The 23,520-nt window shown below is 38.7% G+C and overlaps 1 protein-coding gene across 2 annotated transcripts in view; it reads left to right on the top strand.

The window, feature by feature from the left end:
• Nucleotides 1-23,520, top strand: part of cad (carbamoyl-phosphate synthetase 2, aspartate transcarbamylase, and dihydroorotase) — a 113,412-nt gene that overhangs the window by 19,569 nt on the left and 70,323 nt on the right. For both annotated transcript variants that reach the window (XM_073057146.1, XM_073057145.1), the window contains exons 8-16: nt 4,934-5,046; nt 5,460-5,614; nt 5,937-6,068; nt 12,835-13,068; nt 13,343-13,564; nt 13,679-13,867; nt 14,385-14,509; nt 15,022-15,155; nt 16,083-16,195. In XM_073057146.1, the coding sequence (XP_072913247.1) occupies nt 4,934-5,046; nt 5,460-5,614; nt 5,937-6,068; nt 12,835-13,068; nt 13,343-13,564; nt 13,679-13,867; nt 14,385-14,509; nt 15,022-15,155; nt 16,083-16,195 (1,417 nt within the window). The remainder of the gene's footprint in view (nt 1-4,933; nt 5,047-5,459; nt 5,615-5,936; nt 6,069-12,834; nt 13,069-13,342; nt 13,565-13,678; nt 13,868-14,384; nt 14,510-15,021; nt 15,156-16,082; nt 16,196-23,520) is intronic.

Raw genomic sequence — 23,520 nt, 5'->3', positions numbered from 1 at the left:
CACTAATGTAGTCCAAAGGAAGGTTGATGAAGCAATATGTTTGGCACCAGCTTGGCTGCAGGAGCTGCCGGAAGGATGTTCAGTGACATCCAGCTGCCTGAGGAGCTCCACTCTGGATTTGCTGTCTGGGTTTACTCCCGTAGCCTTTGTCTCTCCCAAGGCTGCCCACAAGGCAGTGGGTCTATTTACCCATAGTGGGGATCTGTCTAATGAGCACCAGGGTGTGTCCACACACCAGTGGGCCTGTGTGCTCTGAGTGCAGGGGCCAGACCTCCTCCCTGTCCTCTAGTTCAGCCTGAATCCAAAAGGAGTTGCCACATGGCAATACATGAGGCTTGCTGTTGGAGAGGCTATGTACTGGCAGGAAGAGACTTGCACATTCAGCTCTTCTTTTCACTGCTAGCCAGTGGTGGAAGCTGAAAATGGGAGCGACAAGCACTACCTACTACACTACCACACTAGACACATCACAACCACCATTTGTTGACACCTTGGACCATAAGACATGGGAGCAGAATTAGGCCATTTAGCCCATTGAGTCTGCTCCTCCAATCAATCATGGCTGATCCTTTTTACTCCTCAACCCCAGTTCCTGGCCTTCTCCCTGTAACCTTCGATGTCATGTCCAATCAAGAACCTCCGCCTTAAATATACCCAGCGACCTTGCCTCCACAGCTGCATGTGGCAACAAGTTCAACAAATTCACCACCCTTCGGCTAAAGAAGTATCTCGGCATTTCTGTTTTGAAAGGGTGCCCTTCTATCCTGATGCTGTGCCCTGTTGTCCTAGACTCTCCCACCGTGGGAAACGTCCTTTCCACATTTACACTGTCTAGGCCTTTCAACATTTGAAAGGTTTCAATGAGATTCCCCCCCTCCCCCATACTTCTGAATTCCAGCGAGTACAGACCCAGAGTCATCAAACGTTCCTCGTATGATAACCCTTTCGTTCCTGGAATCATCCTTGTGAACATCCTCTGGACCTGCTCCAATGCCAGCACATCTTTTCTAAGATGAGGGGCCCAAAATTGTTTACAGTACTCGAGGTGAGGCCTCACTGGTGCCTTAGAGCACATCTTGCTCTAGTATTCTAGACCTCTTGAAATGAATGCGAACATGGAATTTGCCTTCCTCACCATCAACTCAACCTGCAAGTTAACCTTTAGTGTGTTCTGCACAAGGACTCCTAAGTCCCTATGCATCTCACATTTTTGGATTTTCTCCTTATTTAGGAAATAGTCTGCACATTTATTTCTGCTACCAAAGTGCACGAACATGCATTTTCGAACATTGTATTTCATTTGCCACTTTCTTGCCCATTCTCCTAATCTGTCTAAATCCTTCTGCATCCTACCTGTTTCCTCAACACTACCTGCCCCTCCACCAATCTTTGTATCATCTGCAAACTTGGCAACAAAGCCATCTATTCAAACTCAAATCATTTATAAACAGCATAAAGAAGTGGTCCCAACACCGACCCCTGCGGAATACCACTAGTCACTGGAAGCCAACCAGAAAAGGATCCTTTTATTCCTACTTGCTGCCTCCTACCAAACAGCCAATGCTGTAACCACGTTAGTAACTTTCCTGTAATACCATAGGCTCTTAACTTGGTAAGCAGCCTCGTGTGGCACCTTGTCAAGGGCCTCCTGAAAGTCTAAATATACAACATTCACTGCATCCCCTTTATCTATCCTACTTGTAATCTCCTCAAAGAATTCCAGCAGGTTCATCAGGTAGGATTTTCCCTGATGGAAACCATGCTGACTTTGTCCTATCTTGTCCTGTGTCACCAAGTACTCCATCACCTCATCCTTAACAATTGACTCCAACATCTTCCCAACCATTGAGGTCAAGCTAACTGATCTATAATTTCCTTTCTGCTGCCTTCCTCCTTTCCTAAAGAGTGGAGTAACATTTACAATTTTCCAGTCATAATCCAATGATTTTTGAAAGTAGTTTCTAATGCCACCACAATTTCTAACGCTACCTCTTTTAGAACCTTAGGGTGCAGTTCATCTGGTCCAATTGTTGAATACTTGTTAAAAGTATGAAGTTATGTTGAATTCCTTTGCCTAAAATAGGAATTGTGATAGAAGATTTGAGTGTTTTAATAGATGTCAAATAAAGCTTTTTTTTTTGCAGTACAAAATTTAAAAAAAATCTTAAGTGCCTTTAAGTAACATCACCTGACAGTGCTGGTTGAATAGTTTAAAAATGCATTACCATTGTATATGTATAATGTATAATTATATATATATATACATTGTATATGTATATGTATAATGTATAAAATATATTCTGCATGCATTACCAATTCCGATGGAAGTTCCTTGAGCTAAAATGTTAATCCTTTGTCTTCTGATTAGGAGCTGCTGAACGCTTTTTGGCTTTTCAGTTCTTTGATAAGTTCATAGTTATAAGCACAGAAATGGGCTCTTTGGTTAAATTGCCATACCAACCAATGTGCTAGTTGGAGTTCATCCCATTTGACTGCATTTTGGGCATAACCCTTTAGATCATGAACCTGTCCAAAGGTCTTTTAAACATTGTAATTGTATCCACCTTTACCACCCCCTCTCCGCGACCCCTGCCTCCCCTTTGTTGGGTCACCCCTTGACCTCCTTCACTCCAGGATAAAGAGTCCCAGTGCTCATGGTTCAAGTGCTCCATTATGCGAACATCTTGTGAATCTCTTTTCCACCAGCTCTAGCTGAATCACGTTCATTTTATAGTATGTTGACCAGAACTGCACTCAATATTCAGGTGTAGTCTCATCAATGTCTCGTACAACTGTAACATGACATCCTAAATCTTGCACTCAGTGTGCCAACCTATGACAGCAAGTATGCCATCTACCTTCTCTTCATCACTGTTTAACCATGTCACCACTTTCAGGGACTATGTACATGTTGGAGTGTTTGCCAACACCCAGGTGTTCCTGCCTTTCACTGTGTAAGAAGTACACATGCCATGCCATTGTACAAAATGGAATGGCAACTTCAGTGATATGTAGACAACACCTGTTCGAAGAATTATTTTAAAGAGCCTGTTATCTACAACACTTTGCTGTGAGTGCCTGGGCTCCATAACAGGCTATTCCAACTAGTCTTGTTGCTATTCCTGACTGACAAAGTTTGAGAAGGCTAGATCTCAGCTGACAAATAACAAGGCACCTGTACCTGTTGACGTCCTAAAACTCATCAGTGAAGAGCTTCAGGAATCTTTAATCTCATCATCTTCGTCTCTGTCTCAGAAGAGGGGATTGCTTCAGGGGACCTTAGAGATGTTGCAATAGTATTCACCTTTAATAAAGGAGGCATCTGTTTGTGGTAGTCATAGGTGGGTTACTGTTTGCTGCAGCTAAAGTCATCATCATTGTTCTTCTGAAGCAATTGCTAATCCCTGATTCAGCTCGGATTCAGCACATTTCCAGGGACAGTGGTTGTGATCTCCCTGGTGTGACAGCTTCAAGAAAATTGCGGAGAGTAGCGTCAGGCACCAAATGTAGCCTTTTTTGAACCTTACTAAACCTCTGAATAATATTGATTTTGGTTGCCCACAGAAACTTGCCTTGGCATGCAAGTCACAATGATAACTAATGGGTTTACATCTCCAAGCTTGTTGAAGACTGACTGCATTAATATCATGATATTTTCCTCAATGTTCTTCACCACCATGTTGCACCTTACTTGGAGCTAATCTTCAGAATTGATAGGAAACCTTTGAACCTACAGCAACCACACTTCAGAACTAAAGACACCCAAACTAAGTGCTGTTTGCATTGCTACAGCTTGACCACTGGTGTTCATCTCTGCTCCGAGATCAAGTGCCAAGGTATTATTGGTTCCTGAAGCATACCAAAAGATAATCCTTGCACTCAACATCTGCAAGTAAAGGATCCACTGTCAATCTTGTTCCACTCTACCATTCTGACTTTCAACAGCTCTCAGTAATGCTCTAGAAAACGGGACCACCTCCGAGCTCGGCAGCCACCACTCAGAGAAGGCAATTATGAAATTGATATCTGTGTTAATTATGTCCTGCACCTTTTTGAGATGTTCAACAGGCAATGGAAAAGTGCCACCAATACCATGTTCAATGCCAGCATCAGTGTTTTCTCCCAAACCAATTTCCTGAGCTTTGAGGCTCAATTTTTCATCCCATTCAATCCATTGGGATACCTGATGCCTGATTCTGAGCTGCAGGAGGAAGAGATTACTTGGCACAGAAGAAAAGATGTAAGGATGTGTTCAGTCTTTTTGAAGAAACTGAATTTCCCCACTGACTCCTGGAAATCTTGGCCGTAGCAACCCAGAGTAGAGGAGGATCATTGGAGTGGTGTTGAGAACTTCAAGTCCATGCATTGGAGCATACAGAGTACTGTGGAAGTTGGAAAACTATCAAAACTTGTTGCAGTGTACATTGGTAGAACTTTGCTTCTTGCATTGAGTTTATAGAAAACCTACAGCACAATACAGGCCCTTTGGCCCACAAATTGTGCTGAACATGTCCTTACCTTAGAAATTATACTTATATTCTCAAAATGCACAGGATTTGAGTAAAAGAAATTAAACTTGATGGAAGAAGCAGGGACGTACCTTTTGAGAGCTCTAGAATCGTATGGGACAGTTTAATGGAGTAATGTAGTCAGGGTTAGAGGTAGAACTGGTTCATTGATAATGCATTCTTTGCTGTAACATACTACCTGATCCAAAAACACAGTATTACTCATTCAGTTGTGCTTGGTAATCTGCTGATGGTACTTGCACTTTTAACTAACTTCCTTTTTGGAAAAGTTAACTTCCCAATTATTTCACTTTTCTGTAAATGCTCATCAGTATCTTGCAAATCTTTTAATGTTGGATGCAATAGATAAAGAAACAAAAATGCCTTGACATTTGTTAATAATGTAAGTTACTTCCTGCTTTCAGCATCCAGTTTCACCCAGAGCATATGGCTGGACCAACAGACCTGGTGGATCTGTTCGATATCTTTTTGGAATGTGTGCGTGACACAAAGATGGGCATTAATTTAGATGTAACTGGTGAGTAACTTGATTCAGGCAGCTGAGGGCACTGAATACATTGCAGTGGATTCAGAATCAGTATTTCCTTAACCACTAAATAATAGGTTAACGCTGGTCAAATTGCAAATCATTTGTACTTGCTTGTATCATGAGAATGTACTTTATGCAGCGGGGATTTCACTTTATGGTTTGTGATAGAGTAAACTGAGCTTTGTGATTACTTAGACATATAATTTTATGTGGTAGTCTAAGTACACAGGGAACATCACTGTTTACTTTTCCCCAAATATCAAAACAGCTGTGTACAGCCACATCAAAGTTTAATCCAAAGCTAGTTTTGTATCGAAGCTGCTATATTTAATTGCATCTCATAACTAATCACTCAAAATTAACGTAACAATTGCAAAAAAAAAACTCTGCCTTTTTTTCAGTTAAAGAACGTATTACTTCCCATTATACTTTCAAAAATGGAACTGAGCAAAGCATCCCTCCATCTGGAAGGCTGCGACCTCGCAAGGTCCTTATCCTTGGATCAGGTGGGCTGTCTATTGGTCAGGCAGGGGAGTTTGATTACTCGGGTTCTCAGGTGAGTTGAAGTAAAATGAACTTGAAGACGTTCTTGTAATGGTTTAATTTGAAACAGGATTGCACTAAATTAAAATGTGTTGGGACAGCCACATTAAATGTCTGCAGAACATGATGCCTTTCTTTACATTCTTTAATTCTTCGGTAGTCACAAGGATTCATATGAAGTTTCAAGGAAGTTGACCGTGCTACAATAAAATATTAAGTTGGGTTTTGGCTTAAATACAATATTTGCCTTTTTGGCTTAAGATTTATTTTGTCTCAAAGTAGATGCTTCAATTTTCCCAGTCTGTTTTGTGTATCTAAGTTGTGGTTTATTTCAGGCAATTAAAGCTCTGAAAGAAGAGAATGTTCAGTCAGTCCTTATCAATCCAAATATTGCGACTGTGCAGACGTCCAAAGGACTTGCAGACAAAGTCTATTTTCTACCGATTACCCCAGAATATGTTACACAGGTAATGGCTTATTTCAAAACGATTGTACTGATATTTTAAAAAAATCTTTTTATTAATTTTAAACAAACATAAATGAAACATGAATACAGAGAGTTTGAGAGTACATAATTAATAGGTTGTATACATTAAAATAGATGATAATCCATATATAATAACCTCCCAAACTCATAGTAATTACGAAAAAAGTTTTTAAAAAAAAAGTCCCCAAAAAAGAAAAGAAAAAAAAACCTAACCATCGTGGGCCACTGTATTATGTCAAATATACACAGTAGCGTCAATAACTCCATACCTTCATCCAGATAATTAAGGATAATAGAAGCAGGATTTAGGAAAAGTCAGTTTAACTCATATGAAAATGTTGAATAAATGGTCTTCAAGTTTCTTCAAATTTAACTGAAGGATCAAAGACAACACTTCTAATTTTTTCTAAGCTCAAACAAGAGATAGTTTGAGAAAACCACTGAAATATAGTTGGAGGATTAATTTCTTTCCAGTTCAATAGGATAGATCTTCTAGCCATTAATGTGACAAATGCAATCATCCGTCGAGCTGAGGTGGATAAACAACTGTTATCCACCATTGGTAAACCGAAAATTGCAGTAATAGGATGTGGTTGCAATTTGATATTCAGAACTGTTGAAATAATACCGAAAATATCTTTACAATAATTTTGCAAACAAGGGCAAGATCAAAACGTGGGTCAGTGAAGCAACTTCAGAATGACATCTGTCACAGGTTGGATTAACATAAGAATAAAATCGAGTAAGTTTATCCTTGGACATGTGAGCCCTATGTACAACCCTAAATTGTATTAGGGCATGTTTAGCACAAATAGAAGAAGAATTGACTAATTGTAAAATTGTCTCCCACTGCTCAGTGAGTATAAGACAATGAAGTTCTTTTTCCCATTCCTTCTTAATTTTTTCTGATACTTCTGGCTGTATTTTCATGATCGTATTATAAATGGTGGCTACTAAACTCTTCTGGCAAAGATTCAGAGCTAAAATTTTTTCCGTAATGTCCATTGGTCATAATTTCGGAAAAGACTGTAACATATTATTCAAGAAATTTCTAACTTGCAAACATCTAAAAAAATGAGATTTAGGTAAATTATATTTATTAGATAGCTGTTCAAAGGACATAAAACTATTATCTAAAAATAGATCACGAAAACATGTTATACCTTTTGTTTTCCATAATACAAAGGCTTGATCCATAAAAGAGGGCTGAAAAAAAAAGTTAGATATAATAGGGCTTGATAAGATAAACTTATTCAAGCCAAAAAATTTACGAAATTGAAACCATTTTCGCAATGTATGTTTAACTATAGGGGTAGTTATTTGTTTATTCAATTTAGATAAAAAGGAAGTGAAAATCCTAAAATTGAAAACAATGAAAAGTCTTGTACAGATTTACATTCCAAATTTACCCATTGTGGGCAAGATGATATAATCGATTCTTGTGTCCAAAATATTAAATATCGAATATTAACTGCCCAATAGTAAAATCTCAGGTTTGGCAAAGCCAAACCACCCTCCTTCTTAGGCTTCTGTAAATATTTTTTGCTTAGTCTAGGATTTTTATTCTGCCACACATACGAGGATATTTTAGAGTCAATAATATCAAAAAAAGATTTAGGAATAAAAATCGGTAATGCTTGGAACAAATATAAAATTTTGGGTAACACTATCATCTTAATGGCATTAATTCGACCAACCAATGACAAAGATAATGGGGACCACCTGGTAGCAAGTTGCTTAATTTGGTCAATTAAAGGTAAAAAATTAACTTTAAATAAATCCTTATGTTTCTTGGTAATTTTAATACCCAAATAAGTAAAATGATCTGTGACAACTTTAAATAGTAAGTGTTTATAAATTGGAACTTGCATATTTAATGGAAATAATTCACTCTTATTAAAATTCAGTTTGTAACCAGAAAAGCTACTAAACTGAGCAAGCAAGGACGAAATAGCAGGAATAGATCTCTCGGGGTCAGATATGTATAGTAACAAATCATCAGCATATAATGATAACTTCCCTTCCCCTTCTCCACGGGTAATACCCAAAATATTAGGTGATTCACGAATGGCAATAGCTAAAGGTTCCAAAGCAATGTCAAATAGTAAAGGACTTGAAGGACAGCCTTGCCTCGTACCTCGGAATAACTGAAAAAAAGGAGATCTTTGATTATTGGTAAAAACCGAAGCCAAAGGTTTATAATATATTAATTTAATCCATGATATAAATTTCGAACTAAAATTAAAATGCTGCAACGTATTAAATAAATATGGCCATTCAACTCTATCAAACGCTTTTTCAGCATCTAAGGAAATGACACATTCTGGTATTTTGGATGAAGGAGTATAAATAATATTAATTAATTTTCTGATATTAAAAGATGAATAACGATTTTTAATAAAGCCAGTCTGATTTTCAGAGATAATTCGAGGTAATATATTTTCTAATCTAGTGGCCAAAATTTTACTAAAAATCTTAGAGTCCGTATTCAGCAAGGATATAGGCTGATAAGATGTACATTCAGTGGGGTCTTTATCTTTTTTAAGAATTAAAGAAATAGAGGCATCATAAAAAGATTGTGGCAATTTACCTACAGTTAACACATCTTTAAAAATTTTACAAAGCCAAGGAGAGAGTATAGAGGAAAAGGATTTTAAAAATTCTGCAGTATAACCATCCGGACCAGGGGCTTTACCTGAATTCATTGAAAAAATAGCCTCTTTTATTTTGGTTTCCGTAATAGGTGCATCTAGAAGTACACTATCTTCTGTTGTTAATTTCGGGATATTCAATTTTCTTAAAAATTCATCCATTATAGAAGAATCCTCAACAAATTCTGATTGATATAAAGAATTATAAAAATCTTGAAAGGCTTTATTTATCTCTTTATGATCAATCGTCAAAGTGCCATCTCATTTATGAATCTTAGTAATTTGTCGTTTAACCGAAGCAGTTTTTAATTGATTAGCCAATAATTTGCCAGATTTATCGCCATGTACATAAAACTGGTTCTAGATTTAATTAACTAATTTTCAATCGAAGAGGATAATAACAAACTATGCTCCATTTGAAGTTCAACTCTTTCTTTATAAAGTTCTTTGCTGGGGATCACTGAATAAATCTTATCAATTGTTTTAATTTTATCAACCAATGTTAATATTTCAGAATTAGTTCGTTTCCTAACTCCAGCAGAGTATGAAATAATCTGTCCACGAATAAATGCTTTAAAAGTGTCCCATAATGTTTCACTAGAGATCTGTTCTGTAGAATTTGTTGAAAAAAACAAATCAATTTGTTGTTTAATAAAATTAAGAAAGTCTGAGTCTTGCAATAAAATAGAGTTGAACCTCCAAGATTTAGCATTAGAAGATGAATCCATTGTCTTAATAGATAGCTTCAAAGGTGCATGATCAGAAATGGTAATGGAATCATATTTACAATCAATAGCATCTGTAAGTAAATGATGATCAATAAAGAAGTAGTCAATTCTTGAATAATTATGATAAACATGAGAAAAGTATGAAAATTCTTTGTCATTGGAGTGTAAAAAAACGCCAAATTTTGGAAATTCCAGAATCAACCATAAAGAAATTAATAAGAGAGGCCAATTTATTCAGAAGAGCTTGGGTGGGCTTAGATCTATCCATCGAAGGGTTTAAGCAACAGTTAAAATCCCCACCCATTATCAGCATGTACTGATTCAAATTAGGAAAGGATGTAAATAGACACTTTAAAAAATTCAGGACAATCAGTGTTTGGAGCATAAACATTAACTAAAACAACTTTATGATTAAAAAGTAAACCAGTAATAAGCAAAAATCTACCTTGTGGGTCCGAAATTGTTTCATAGTGTATAAAAGAGGTTGAAGAATCTATAAAAATGGAAACGCCTCTTACTTTGGCATGGGAATTCGAGTGATACTGTTGGTCTTTCCAAAACCTAAAAAAACGTTTGCTATCCACCTTCCTCACATGAGTCTCTTGTTCAAAGATAATATTAGCGTTAATTCTGTGGAATACTTTGAATATTTTTTTCCGTTTGATCGGATGATTTAAACCATTAGTATTCCAAGAAACAAAATTAATAATCTTATCCATATTGCCAATATTTATTACAATTAACACATAAGGTTAAAAAAAAGATGAACTCATGAATCCGGAAGAGGGAAGTAAGTTCAAGGAGGAGCCGGAAGTTATGACACTGCAACCATTTTTGTAGTTTCGAGTCAGCCCGTGAAGTAAAACTAAGCGTGAAGCAAAGCAAAAAGAAGGATCCCCCTCCCTCCACCCTCAAAACCCCAGGAAAAAAGCCAAAAAGAGGCAAGCAGGCAATCTAATACTAATTTTACCCCCATGTCTCAAGACGGCAACTCAAACAAAAAAGTTTAAAAAAAACAGATACAAACCACCCATATTTTAAGAAAGGGTTAGTATAACAAAGATTAAACTATAAAATTAGTGTATATATATCTATATCTATATCTATAGATAGATAGATATAGATATATATATATATATATATAGATAGATATATATATATATAGATATATATAGATATATATATAGATATAGATATAGATATATATATATATATATATATATAAAACACAAAAGGATTAAAAGAAAAAAACAAAAAAAACCAAAAACTTTAAAACCCATAAATGGATAATATTGTATTAGTATTTTAAAAGAAAGTCCCTAAACTTATACAGACACATCCAAACGGATGTGATGTATCCAAGCACTAAGGTCTTTTGGGGAAAAGAAATGACATCTTAGAAAAGTTTTTTATTTAAAAAAAACCTTAATATTTAAGCATTAAAAATATTTTAAAAATGTATATGAAGTTAAAAGAAAAACCTAATGAGTTACTTTCAAAACTAACAGAATAATAATATAAAAAGAATGAACCAAAAAAAAACGGACCTTTACCGTGTGTAAGAATACACTGTTAGCCATCACGTAAAAATCATCAAATTATAAAAGATCCAAATCTATAGACATTATTAGCATGAAGAAAAGAAAATTTAATACAAGTAGTAAAATTACAATACATTAGTCAACTCGTAGTTATAAAAAAGTACTATTCTTCAAGGAATCTTTGAGCATCCGCTGGAGATTTGAACAGCCGATAAGTCCCATCTTTGAGAGTAACTCTCAATTGTGCTGGAAATAACAGCGCTTGCTTGTAGCCTTTCCGATGAATTCCCGACATAACCGATTTAAAAGCCATTCTTGCCCTTAAAACTTCGGGACTATAGTCTTCCAGAATACGAAATTTGAAATTTTGGAAGCTGATCATACCCTTTTTCCGGGCAGCCCGAATCAAACGTTCTTTGGTATGAGGATAATGAATCCGGAGAATCACTGGTCGTGGTTTCGTAACTGGAGCTGGTTGAAAACGAGAAATGCGATGTGCACGGTCGATTATTGGAAGGGTATCCAGTACTTCTGAGCCGAAGACGTCCATTAAAAATTTAGAGAAAAATACAGTCAGATCACCGTTCTCAAAATTTTCCGGAAGCCCGATTATCCGTAGATTTTGTCTTCGAGACCGGTTTTCAAGATCAGTGATTTTAGATTTATAACGATCCAGCAGTTGAGAAGTCGAAGCTTGCTGTTGTTGCAGAGTTTCAATTTTGCAATCTCTCTGGTGAGCGGCATCTTCAAGAACTAAAATTCTTGCTTCTTGTTATTGTGAATCCAGTGTAAGTGATTGAAGTTTTGCATCGACTGTCTTTAAAATTTCATCGAGTGTAGAAAGCTTTGAGGTTAATTTATTTTCCACTTTTCCAAGTCTCTCATCCATAAGTTTCGCAATTGCTTCCAAAGTTAACGGTTCTTTCGTCTGTTTCGATTCCTTAGGTTCTCGTGGTTTAGACATTTTAACGAGTTGAAAATGATTCAAACAGTTGAAAAAGATTTCATAAGTATGAACGCCTTTAGAATAGGTATAAACAGGTCAATTAGGGGGTGCTTGTAGGTAGAAAAAAGTAAAAGGATTGGAGCGAAGCCTAAAACAGTCTCACTCCATAAGCGCCATCTTGAGACTTCGATTGTACTGATATTTAGCGCTGATTTCTACTGGACAGTTTGTGCCTGGGATTATCACTTATTACGTGAGTACATGGATGCATAGATTAGGAAGCTACAAGGAGAGTAAGGATATAGGTAATAGTTGGGATATGTGCTATATTAAACAGACATCAGATGGAATCTGCTTTGAGGCGAGTCTTCCACTGCACTGGATTTACCAATTGTCTGCGTCCCTGTTTCTTTCAGCATGGTCCATGTATTCTGCATTGAGAATCTACTTACTAGCTGTCAAACGTGCTATTGAAATTGAATAATTTTGAGTGGTTTGACATTGGCAGGCAATCACAATAGCATGGGAGCTATCAAATATCTACATCAGTGTTAATATGGAATGAAAAAATCATTTTTAAAGTAAGGCATACTTTTCATATTCATCCCTCTTTTAAAACAAAGAAAACATTTAGAGTAAATCAAACAAATTCTCTTTAGCTTTGCTCCTTGCTGCTGATTTCTTCCTTCCTGATTTTCATTTGTTTTCTGTACTTTTAGCTAATGACTTCCCATCCTGTGGATGGACTGAACATTGGCGAGTTAATTGGTAGCTTGTATAACATTTGTGTTGCGCATTAATGTCATCGTCTTGAGTGCTTTTTTTTTGTATTCAATTTCAGTTATCTTGTATTTAGAACATTTTTACATTTCATATTCAGGTCATAATGAATGAACGACCAGATGGAATCCTCCTAACATTTGGTGGACAGACAGCATTAAACTGTGGCATCGAGCTTCAGAAAAGGGGGGTTTTGGAAAAGTACAACGTCAGGGTTTTGGGGACTCCAGTTGCTTCTATTGAGATGACAGAAGATAGGAAAATCTTCGTGGAGAAGATGGCAGAAATTAATGAATACGTTGTACCTAGCGAAGCTGCTTTCTCATTAGACCAGGTAAAGCTCTGATTTCCTAATAGTTTAACTTTAACCATTGTGATGAGTTTGTTACAGTGAGCGTGTATGTACCTGGAAAAGTGTCTCAGTAACATTTTTTTTATCTGAAGTCTTCAGTAGAGGCAATTTGTAATGTATCATTTAATACTGCTTTTAACTTTTTACTAGTTGCTTTGAACTTGTGGGGCTTGTTATAAATGAACATGACATTATACTATAATTTGCCTAATAGGTTTCTGTCTATTGGATTATATAGTTTAACTTCTCTGTTTAGGCTCAAGCTGCAGCAGAACGCTTGGGTTACCCTGTTTTGGTGCGGGCTGCCTTTGCTCTGGGTGGACTGGGCTCAGGATTCGCTCAGAACAAAGAGGAGTTGGTGACCTTAGTGACACAGGCATTTGCACACACATCTCAGATTCTGATTGACAAGTCTCTGAAAGGCTGGAAGGAAATCGAATACGAAGTCGTCAGGGATGCTTATGATAATTGTATCACAGTAAGTCTGGCAAAGCAAATCACTTTGGTCCCTTCACTCAGTCGAACCTTTTTGTTTATCTTGGAGCTCTTTTAGTGGGGATTTACACAAGTTGTGCATTCTGTACCCCTGCAGGTCTGCAACATGGAAAATGTGGATCCACTGGGAATTCACACAGGCGAGTCGATTGTTGTTGCACCAAGTCAGACTCTAAATGATAAGGAATATAACATGCTGAGGACAGCTGCAATAAAAGTGATACGACACTTGGGCATTGTGGGAGAGTGTAATATTCAGTATGCGCTGAGCCCTGAATCTGAACAGGTATCTGAGTTTGTGTATTATGTTAGTCTGTACAGAAACAGTGAAGGAAGTGTAAACCTGCAGAAAATTGTTAGTAGATTTTATACAGTTGTGGGAATTGATTGTAGTATCCTTTTCTTTCAAATTAAACTGACAGCAGCATGGGATTATTTTGTTACAAGTAGATATTTTTATTCATCCAAAGTTAAGGAGCAGAGCTGGCCTGGTATGTTCCTTTTCAATTTTAGGGTAGCTGCCTATGTTGATTATAAAGGAGTTTCTTTTGTAAATAGAAGAATATAAAGTTAACAGGCTATGATGTTTATTATTTAGGCGAAATGGTCTTCCAACTGTAAAGTTAGAATGATTATGCATTTCTTCCTAAATTCTATTTCTTTTTAAGTATTAGGCAGACATTGAGATAACGCATGTACTCAAATTTATTAGTATGCTGGAGTTGGCTTTTGTTGTCAATTTGTACATTCCATTGAAGTTAATCTCTCTCATACTTAATACGGCATCCTCCTTTGTTTTCCAGTATTTTATCATTGAAGTGAATGCTCGTCTTTCTAGAAGCTCTGCTTTGGCCAGTAAGGCAACTGGTTATCCCTTAGCTTATGTTGCAGCCAAACTTGGTCTTGGAATTCCTTTGCCTGTCCTAAGGTAATTCTGTCTTTAACAGCAAAAATATGTAAGCCATCAGTTTAGATCACGATCAATATTGCTCAATAGTACTTTCACCTGTGTTAAATGTCTATGGAATGTGTCTGGCTAGCATGTCATGAGCTCTTGAGATAAAGTGCATTCAGGAATTAGTGAAAATCAATTTTCTTCAATTCTGAACTCTGTTTCTCATTCTCTGAGTCTGGTAAAATAACCTTGTGGATTGGAAAAAGTGTGCATTTGTAATAAGTGCATAGGGAGAGAGGTTTCAACATGCTTTATTTAATGTTTGTCATAGTATTAGGAATGATGATAAAGAACTCTAGCAAAAACAAATGTCATGGTAGTTCAATGTTGTCTGTAGGTTGTTGAGTTGAAATAACCATTCGTGCCTCTTTATTAATATGGAGATATGTGGCACAGTGAATAAATTTTGTAGAATCAATTTAAACTTAGAAGAAGGTCATTTGCATTACTTTGCTGAACTCCACCTTTTTGTACACTTGGTGCAGAAATTCTGTGACAAATTCTACAACTGCAAACTTTGAGCCTAGTCTGGATTATTGTGTTGTGAAGCTACCCCGGTGGGATCTCAGCAAGTTCTTGCGTGTAAGCACAAAAATTGGAAGCTCCATGAAAAGTGTTGGTAAGTATTGTTTCGGGCTAATTGCAGTTGTCATAATCAGGTTTTTGGACATGGGTAGGCTGAAAATTATTTTATCTCCTAAACTGTGGTTGCTGTGAAAGCAGAATGCAGCAAAACAAAGACTGGTAAACTTTACCTAGTTGCCAATCATCAACTGCATAAAAACTGCTATTTCCATTAGCCATTAATGTTATAATTCTGGGTATAAGGAGCTGCAGTGTGATACAATCTTTGAAAGTTAGAAAATGAGAATTTAGTTTGATTTTTTAGTACAGCTTGGATTAAGAAAATCTCCCTTTGCTGAAAGAACTAAAGTTTTAAAAAAACATAATCTGATAGCAGTTAACAAGGGCCACTTAGAGCAAGTTGACCTTTTGGTTCTCGAGATGCAAGGTGGCCAGGTGGGCTGAAAATCAGTAATTTAGTTCATGGAAAGATTTTAGTATTTACATAGGTATTTAAGTATATTTGTTGGAGTGTTTTGATAAGAACTCTTTTCCACTTGTGTAAGGGAATCCATATTTCAGATTTCTTTATGACAGTGGAGGAAGTCATTTGATACATTGTGACATTGCCAACTCTCAGAGCAGTGGCATCAATCCCCTTCCCACAGTAAATTCCCTGCAACCTACCCTCTCATGCCCACAATCTCCCAAAAGATTTCCCTATTAACTGCACTGAAATCAGCCTCAAAGAAATCAGTTAACATGTTAAACCTATAATGTTTGAGCACGGGAGGATAAAGTGTAAATGATATATGGACAACAGTGGAGGTCCGTTGCTGGAGCCATGAGTCATAGCCCGCAGCACTGAGTTGCCTTCTTAACTAAAGGACTAAGAACAGAAAACAGTGAAAATAAATATCAGTTCAGTCTTCAGAACCTTCTAAACTGAGAATCTCACCTGCACAATCTTGTTTCAAAACAGGTGAGGTGATGGCCATTGGTCGTAATTTTGAAGAAGCTTTCCAGAAAGCACTGAGAATGGTGGACGAAAACTGTGTTGGGTTTGATCATACTTTGAAGCTGGCTTCTGATGAAGTATGTCAGAAGCTATTTCATTTCGGCCTCCTCCAGATAAAAGCCCTAATTGTTACAGGCTATCCCTGGTTACAAATGCCCATCTTACGGGTGCCATTGCATACAACAAGTTTCCATAATATTATTCAATTCAATATTTCTGTGCATGCATTCAATGGCTCCCACCGATGGCAGCTGTTTGTTATTCTGTCCTCTGGCAGTAATTGTTTTTATCAGTTTTATATACCATGCATTACAATAGTGTGTTATCACATCGAACGATTTTTATTTTCTGACTTGTAGAGAAAATCATTTCAGGTTATCTGTAAAGATGAAATCCATTTGTTACCTTGGGATAGCCTGTAATTAACTCATAATTTATCACAAAGATTGTATTCCTAACTTTCTGATAGTTTTTGTTTATCAGTTGATGTCCTTCTGATAGAAATTAAGTTGAGATTTGGCTCTATTAATGTTAAAGTTGTATATCAAAATTAATGCTGATGCAGATCTGGATGGGGAGAAAGATTTGGTATTTGTGATCACAAAAAAACAAGCAAGCTTGAACTTTATTGGGAACCTAGAATGAACATCTCTTTTGGCAGGAGTTGGTTGCCATTGCATTTTCAAGGTAGGCATTGCAATCCATACTCATTACAAATGGAGGTGTGTTAGTTTTTTTCTAAAATCATGACAGGAACCTCAGTAAATCTAGCTCATGTATAGTTTGGCGCATCAAAGTAATATTAGAACAATGCTTGCATTCAGCTTTTATTTTTACATAAGCCTCCCGATGATTAAGGATTTGCTGTAAATTTGGCAAATAAAATTGCCAAAGGTAGTCTTGAGCTTTTTGAGCAATGCATTGTAGAACTAAAAATGAGCCTTTTTGGATCTGATCTTGTAATGAGATAGAATTAATGATCTTAAAGGATCCTCTGAGGAACAGTAATCATAATGTATTATTTTCTAGATTGAGGAAGAAACTTTGACATTAATGAATGAAACTTATGTTTATTAAAAGCTTTTGAAGGTATAGAGGGGAAAAATGGATTTGGGAATTAAAAGAAGGATATGTAATGCCAGAGGTTCCAAACACACATTTCTATCTTCATGGTTAATAAAAGGCTAAAGGTATCCCGGAAGTATTGGAAAATCAGAGGGGGGGGCAACATAAATGGTCATTTTTAGCTAATTCACTTTGCACTGAGCTAGCTGCAGAAAAAGACATTTGGCATATCTTCAGTATATTGTAAATTAATTTAGAATACAGTAAAACAAAGAGAAATAATTAACCTGAGCTTGCCCCTTTAATAATGGCCCTCTTCAAATGTATGATGTTGCCGAAATCCTGGCAATTTTACATCAATTCTCTCAGCCAAGTTCTATCTACTACTGGACTCAATGGTGAGTGCAAAGATTCCCCTTAGAAATGCTGCACATATTGCTGCTCAGTCTGGTCCATTCTCATTGTTGTTGTTCTGGGCCATTGAAGATTAATGTTCCAGTTGCATCCCTAATGATTTGCTTTATGTGCCTGCTATCTTCCTGTATTTTGTTTGAGAATATCCAGTTCCCTGTGTACTTCCTGCATGTAAATATTCTGTTTTTCTCTCCTTTCTACCTGAATGGGTTATCCCACGTTATTTCCCATTGAGCTTAACTTTTCAAATATTTGCCCTTACCTTGCACTGCTCTTTTCCACGTCCTACCCATAAACTTGACTGTCTGGGTGGGCCCATTGTCTCTGCTCCTGCCTCAATGAACTAGTGTCTGCATATTGTTTCCCCCTTGGTTCAGTCCCTTCTCGCCTACATCTGTGACACTTCATGTGCCCTCGATCACCTTAACAAGTTTCATTTTCTTGGCCCTAACTGCCTCATTTTCACTGTGGGTGCCCAGTCCCTATATACTTCTGTCTCCCATCGAGAAGGCCTTAAAGCTCTCCGCTTCTTTCTCAAGAAAAGACCCAACCATTTCCCCTCCATCACCACCCTCCTCCACCTGGCAGAACTGGTCCTCCCCCTCAACAATGTTTCCTTTGGCTCTTCCCACTTCCCTTCCTCCAAGCTTGAGGGGTAGCTATTGGCACCTGCGTAGGCCCCCGCTATGAGAGTCTTTTCATTGGCCATGTGGAACAGTCTGAGTTCCAAGCCTTCCCTGATAATGCTCAACTCTTTCTGCGCCACATTGATGACTGCATTGGTGCTGCTTCATGCACCTACATTGGGCTTGTTACTTTCATCAACTTTGCCGCCAACTTCTCCCTGCCCTTAATTTGACTTGGTCCATTTCTCACACCCTGTCTCCCTGTCGTGTCTCTCCATCTCTGTTGATGGACATCTTTTATAATCCCACCTATTCCTACAGCTATCCTGACTATGCTTCTTCCCACCCTTTCTCCTGTGAAACTGCTACTCCCGTTTCTCAGGGTCTCGTTGTCTCCACATCTGTTTCCAGGTGAGGCTTTCCTTTCCAGGATGTCCTCTTCAAAGAATGGGATTTCCCTTCTTCCACCATTGATGCTACCCTCACCCGTATCTCCTCCATTTCCCAAACATCTGTGCTCACTCACCATCCTGCTGCCTTGACAGATGGATTTCCTCTTGTCCTCACCTGCTACCCCTTGGGCCTCTGCATTCAACATATTCTCCGCAACATCTGCCATCTTCAATGGGATCCTACCACTAAACACTCCCACCCCCCCACCCCACTCCCCACTTTCCACAGGATCGTGCTCTTTGTGATTCCCTTGTCCATTTGTCCCATCTCACTAATCACTCTCCTGGCGCATAACACTAAGCGAAAGAGATACTACATCTGCTCATTCACCATCTCCCTTAGCTCCATTCAGGGCTCCAACTGTCCTTCCATGTGAGGCAACATTTCACCGGCGATCTGTTGGGGTCATCTATTGTATCTGGTGCTCCTGATGTGGCCATCACTACGTTGGTGAGACCCAACATAAATTGGGGTTCTGCTTTGTCTAGCATTTCCAGTCCATCCACAAAAAGTGGAATTTCCGTGTTCAACTATTTCAATTCCAATTCCAATTTCCATTTCAATATGTTGATCCGTGGCCACCTCTTCTGCCATGATGAGGCCACTCTCGGGTGGAGGAGCAACATCTACTATTCAGTCGGGGTAGCCTCCAACTTGATGGCAAGAACATTGATTTCTCCTTCTGGTAATTTTTTTTCTCTTTCTCCCGTCTTTCCCTCTTCAGTTTTTGGCCTCTACCACTTCTCATCTGCCGAGCCCCTGTCTCTGGTGCCCTTTCTCCTTCCCTTTCTTCCATGGTCCACTCTCTCCTGTCAGATTCCTTCCTCGCCAGTCCTTTACCACCTGACTTCACCTATTACTTTCTAGTTTGTCCTCTTTCCCCTCCCCTCATCTTTTTATTCCGGCATCTTCTTCCCTTCCCTTCAAGTCCTAATGAAGCGTCTCGGCCTGAAAGGTCATCTGTTTGTTCATTTTCATAGAAGGTGTCTGACCTGCTGAGTTCCTCCAGCATTTTGTGTGTGTGTGTGTTGCTCTGGATTTCTAGCATCTGCAGAATCTCTTTTGTTTAAAATTTTCACCCAGTTGTTTAAGCTATCTATATTTCTCTGCAAACTCTTTTGCCCGATGTAACTTTGTTACCTGCCATTAGTTGGAATGCCCTCAGTCCATTTGTCTTAATTTTATATAATTGTTTTCAATAATCTTATTGAAACACATAAAATATCTTATTGAAACATAAAATTCTAAAAAGGGATTGGACAGGCTAGATGCAGGAAGATTGTTTCCGATGTTGGGGAAGTCCAGAACGAGGGGTCACAGTTTAAGGATAAAGGGCAAGCCTTTTAGGACCGAGATGAGGAAAAACTTCTTCACACAGAGAGTGGTGAATCTGTGGAATTCTCTGCCACAGGAAACAGTTGAGCCCAGTTCATTGGCTATATTTAAGAGGAAGTTAGATATGGCCCTTGTGGCTAAAGGGATCAGGGGGTATGGAGAGAAAGCAGGTACAGGGTTCTGAGTTGGATGATCAGCCATGATCATACTGAATGGCGGTGCAGGCTCGAAGGGCCGAATAGCCTACTCCTGCACCTATTTTCTGTTTCTATGTTTAATTACTAATATAAACTGTAAACAGGTGAGATTCCAGCACTGCTTCCTGATTGTACTTTCCAAATGTAAAATTCTATGTTATGATTACTCTCCCAGAGCTCCTGCAATTAATAATTAATGTCAAAGTAAAGAAAAACTTGAGAAAAACATCACTATGAAGACCATTGAAAGAAGTTCTGGAGTCTAAATTAGCTTGCTAACTATGGTCTTAATATAAATGACTTGTGGAGTTAACAAATGCATTGGTTCTCTTCTTCCAAAATTCTTCTTATTTTACCAAGGTCCCAGAAAAAAATCACAGATCAAATGCACTGATTCAAGTAAAGAGTGAGACAAAATGGATTGGCCAGTCAGTATCTGTTATTAGGAAGATGTTAGCTAGAAAATAATTTAAAAAAAATACTATTACATGATTCTCATGGGAAGAAAATGTTTGACAGACTTATTAAAATACTGAATGTATTGAGAATAGATAGAGAGGTATGTTACCAGGAGGGGCCGGCTGGTGGTGGTGTGGCATCTGCACCGTGGTCCTGGGTTCGAATCCGGCCGGCTCCTTGTACACTTTCTATCTGTGCTGGGTTGAGCGCTGAACTAGCAACTCAGCCTCCTATATAAAAAAAGCAGACAAATGCTAAAGAAATGGTAAGGTTGCTACCCGATGCACCACAGGGCACGGAGAGGAAGTCAACATGATGTGCCACGTGCGAGTGAGGCAAGGAACAGAAAGATTATACAGATTAACACGTGGCTGAGAGGATGGTGCAGGAGGGAGGGCTTCAGGTTTTTAGATAATTGGGCTTTGTTCCAGGGAAGGTGGAATCTGTTCCGAAGGGACGGTTTACACCTGAACTGGAGCGGTACTAACATTCTTGCAGGGAAGTTTGCTAGTGCTTCTTGGGGGGAGTTTAAACTAAATTTGCAGGGGCAGGTATCCAGAATGTGAGAGACGATAGCGAGAGAAAGAATAAAGGACAGGTGGGGACTACACGGTTCCGGAATATTAAGTGTGTAGTAGAGAAAGGTGAGGCGGAACAAGTGATAAGGAGGACACATGTACAGAGGGATGGTCTGATGGAACATGGAGTTAAATGTGCTGAAAGAATAAGTAAATTTAGGAAGGACAACAAAATTCTAGGGGTGTATAGCCCGATGGGAGTTCGGGGAGCTGGGTTAAGCACAATAGGCAGCGATTCAAACAGAGAGAGGAGAAATGGGCTAAAAATTCTATATCTGAATGCACGAAGTGTCAGAAATAAGGCAGATGAGCTTGAAGCTCAGGTGCGAATAGGTAACTATGATGTTGTTGGGATAACGGAGACATGGCTGCAGGGGGATCAGACCTGGGAAATGAATGTACAAGGGTATACGTGCTATCGTAGGGACAGAAATGTGGGCAGAGGGGGTGGGGTGGCCCTGTTGGTGAGGAATGAGATTCAGTCCTTTGCGAGGGGGGGACATAGGATCAGGAGAAGTAGAGTCTGTAGATAGAACTGAGGAACAGTAAGGGCAAAAGGACCCTAATGGGTGTTGTCTACAGACCACCAAACAGTAGCATGGATATTGGGTGCAAGTTGAATAGGGAGTTAACATTGGCATGTGGCAAAGGTACTGGAGTAGTTATGGGGGATTTCAACATGCAGGTGAACTGGGAGAATCAGGTTGGTGCTGGACCCCAGGATAGGGAGTTTGTAGAGTGCCTACGGGATGCATTCTTGGTGCAGCTTGTACGAGAGTCGACCAGGGACAAGACTATTCTGGATTTAGTGTTATGTGTTATGAAACCAGTAACTGGTTTCACTTACCAGCAAAGATAGATATGTCAGTTGAAGTCCAATGGTACTATTTTCAAAAGTTTTATTAATAAAGGGGCACAAAAATTAAGGTTAATACAAACATTCAGATAACATGCGTCAATACTCAATCTAAAACGCAGGTACATTAATAATCACTCAGAAATAAGCTCTTTCGTTGTCTAGGGTATAATACTGAGTCCAATTGGAAATATAAAGAGTCACTCTGAAGTCTGCAGGCTTTTCCCTTTTAGTTTCACGTGTTGGAGAGAGAGAGAGATAAACGGAAAAACTTGCCCAAAACATCCGTGGAATCAGGGGAGCGATCTTCCCCGTTGTTAGTTAAAAGCGATCTTCCGTTGGTTCTAGCCACAAAATCCGCATTCGGAATTTAACGCACGTGGCTTCCTTCAAAATGGCTTCCCGTTCCAACGGGAAGCGTTATCGTGCTTCTTGGTGTCTCCTTGGTGCGTCTGAGGGTCGTCCTCTTTCAGACCCTTCTTTATACTGCCTCACGGGATCTCAGGTGTCAATCAGGTTGCAGGTGATGCAATCTCTCTCTCAACCAGCCCACTTTGCCCGAGGGCTTTACAATGTCCCTGCGAGTTGGCACGTCTGCAGTTCCCAGGTGTCTCCTGAGAACAATGCCACAGTCGCCAGCTTTTGTCCCAGTGGAATGCGGTATCCAGCACGTCGCTGTCTTTCCATTTCCTGTGTCCATTCGGCCTGTCTCTCTCTCTCTCTCTCTTGCTCTCTCTCTCGGGTCATTGACCCCCCTTTCACTAGGGCTCTTGCAATTCTCACAAAGGAGGGGGCTGGTATCATAACACCTCCCCTCTTAAAGGTTTTTTACCAGCGGTTAAAAACACAGAGTGGTACAGAGTCTTACAGAAATTTTGAATCTAACACAATACAGAAGCTTTTCTTTTCACTACAGAGTAATACAGTTATACATTCAAGTCAGCATCTAAACAGGTAACAAGTACAGTGCCCCTTTCCTTTAATACCTTAACCTCACGTGCCATGCTAACGCCTGGCAGCATCAGACTTCAGCTCAATAACCAGCTTATTTATTTGCTTTCTTCAGCAACATAACTAAGGAGGTGTGATCTTAGCTTAGGTGCATCTACAAAAGTTTATGCGAATACTAATCGTTTCGGTCGGTTTACTTCGCCGGCAGGTCTCCAAAGGTCTGTCTTTATTATTCACAGGCTTTGGCGCAACCCGTAAAACCTGCTTTGCTGTTTAAAAAAAATGGCATCCCCATTAACCGTCACCTCTTTTCTGGCGAGTCCCCCCGTTGGGACTTTGAGTAATTTGGCGTGGTGAACTCCCGCCCGCCTCGTTCATCGGGGCTATTTTTTTAACACCATGCCTCAAACTGTCAAGACCCTTCAGGCTATTTGTTTTTAATTCCAACTCCTCTTTCAGGTAGCATTT

The sequence above is a fragment of the Hemitrygon akajei genome, chromosome 9 (assembly GCF_048418815.1).
Source record: "Hemitrygon akajei chromosome 9, sHemAka1.3, whole genome shotgun sequence".
NCBI lineage: Eukaryota > Metazoa > Chordata > Chondrichthyes > Myliobatiformes > Dasyatidae > Hemitrygon > Hemitrygon akajei.
Note: the sequence above shows the minus strand (reverse complement) of the source record. Positions and strands in the feature narration are given on the sequence as shown.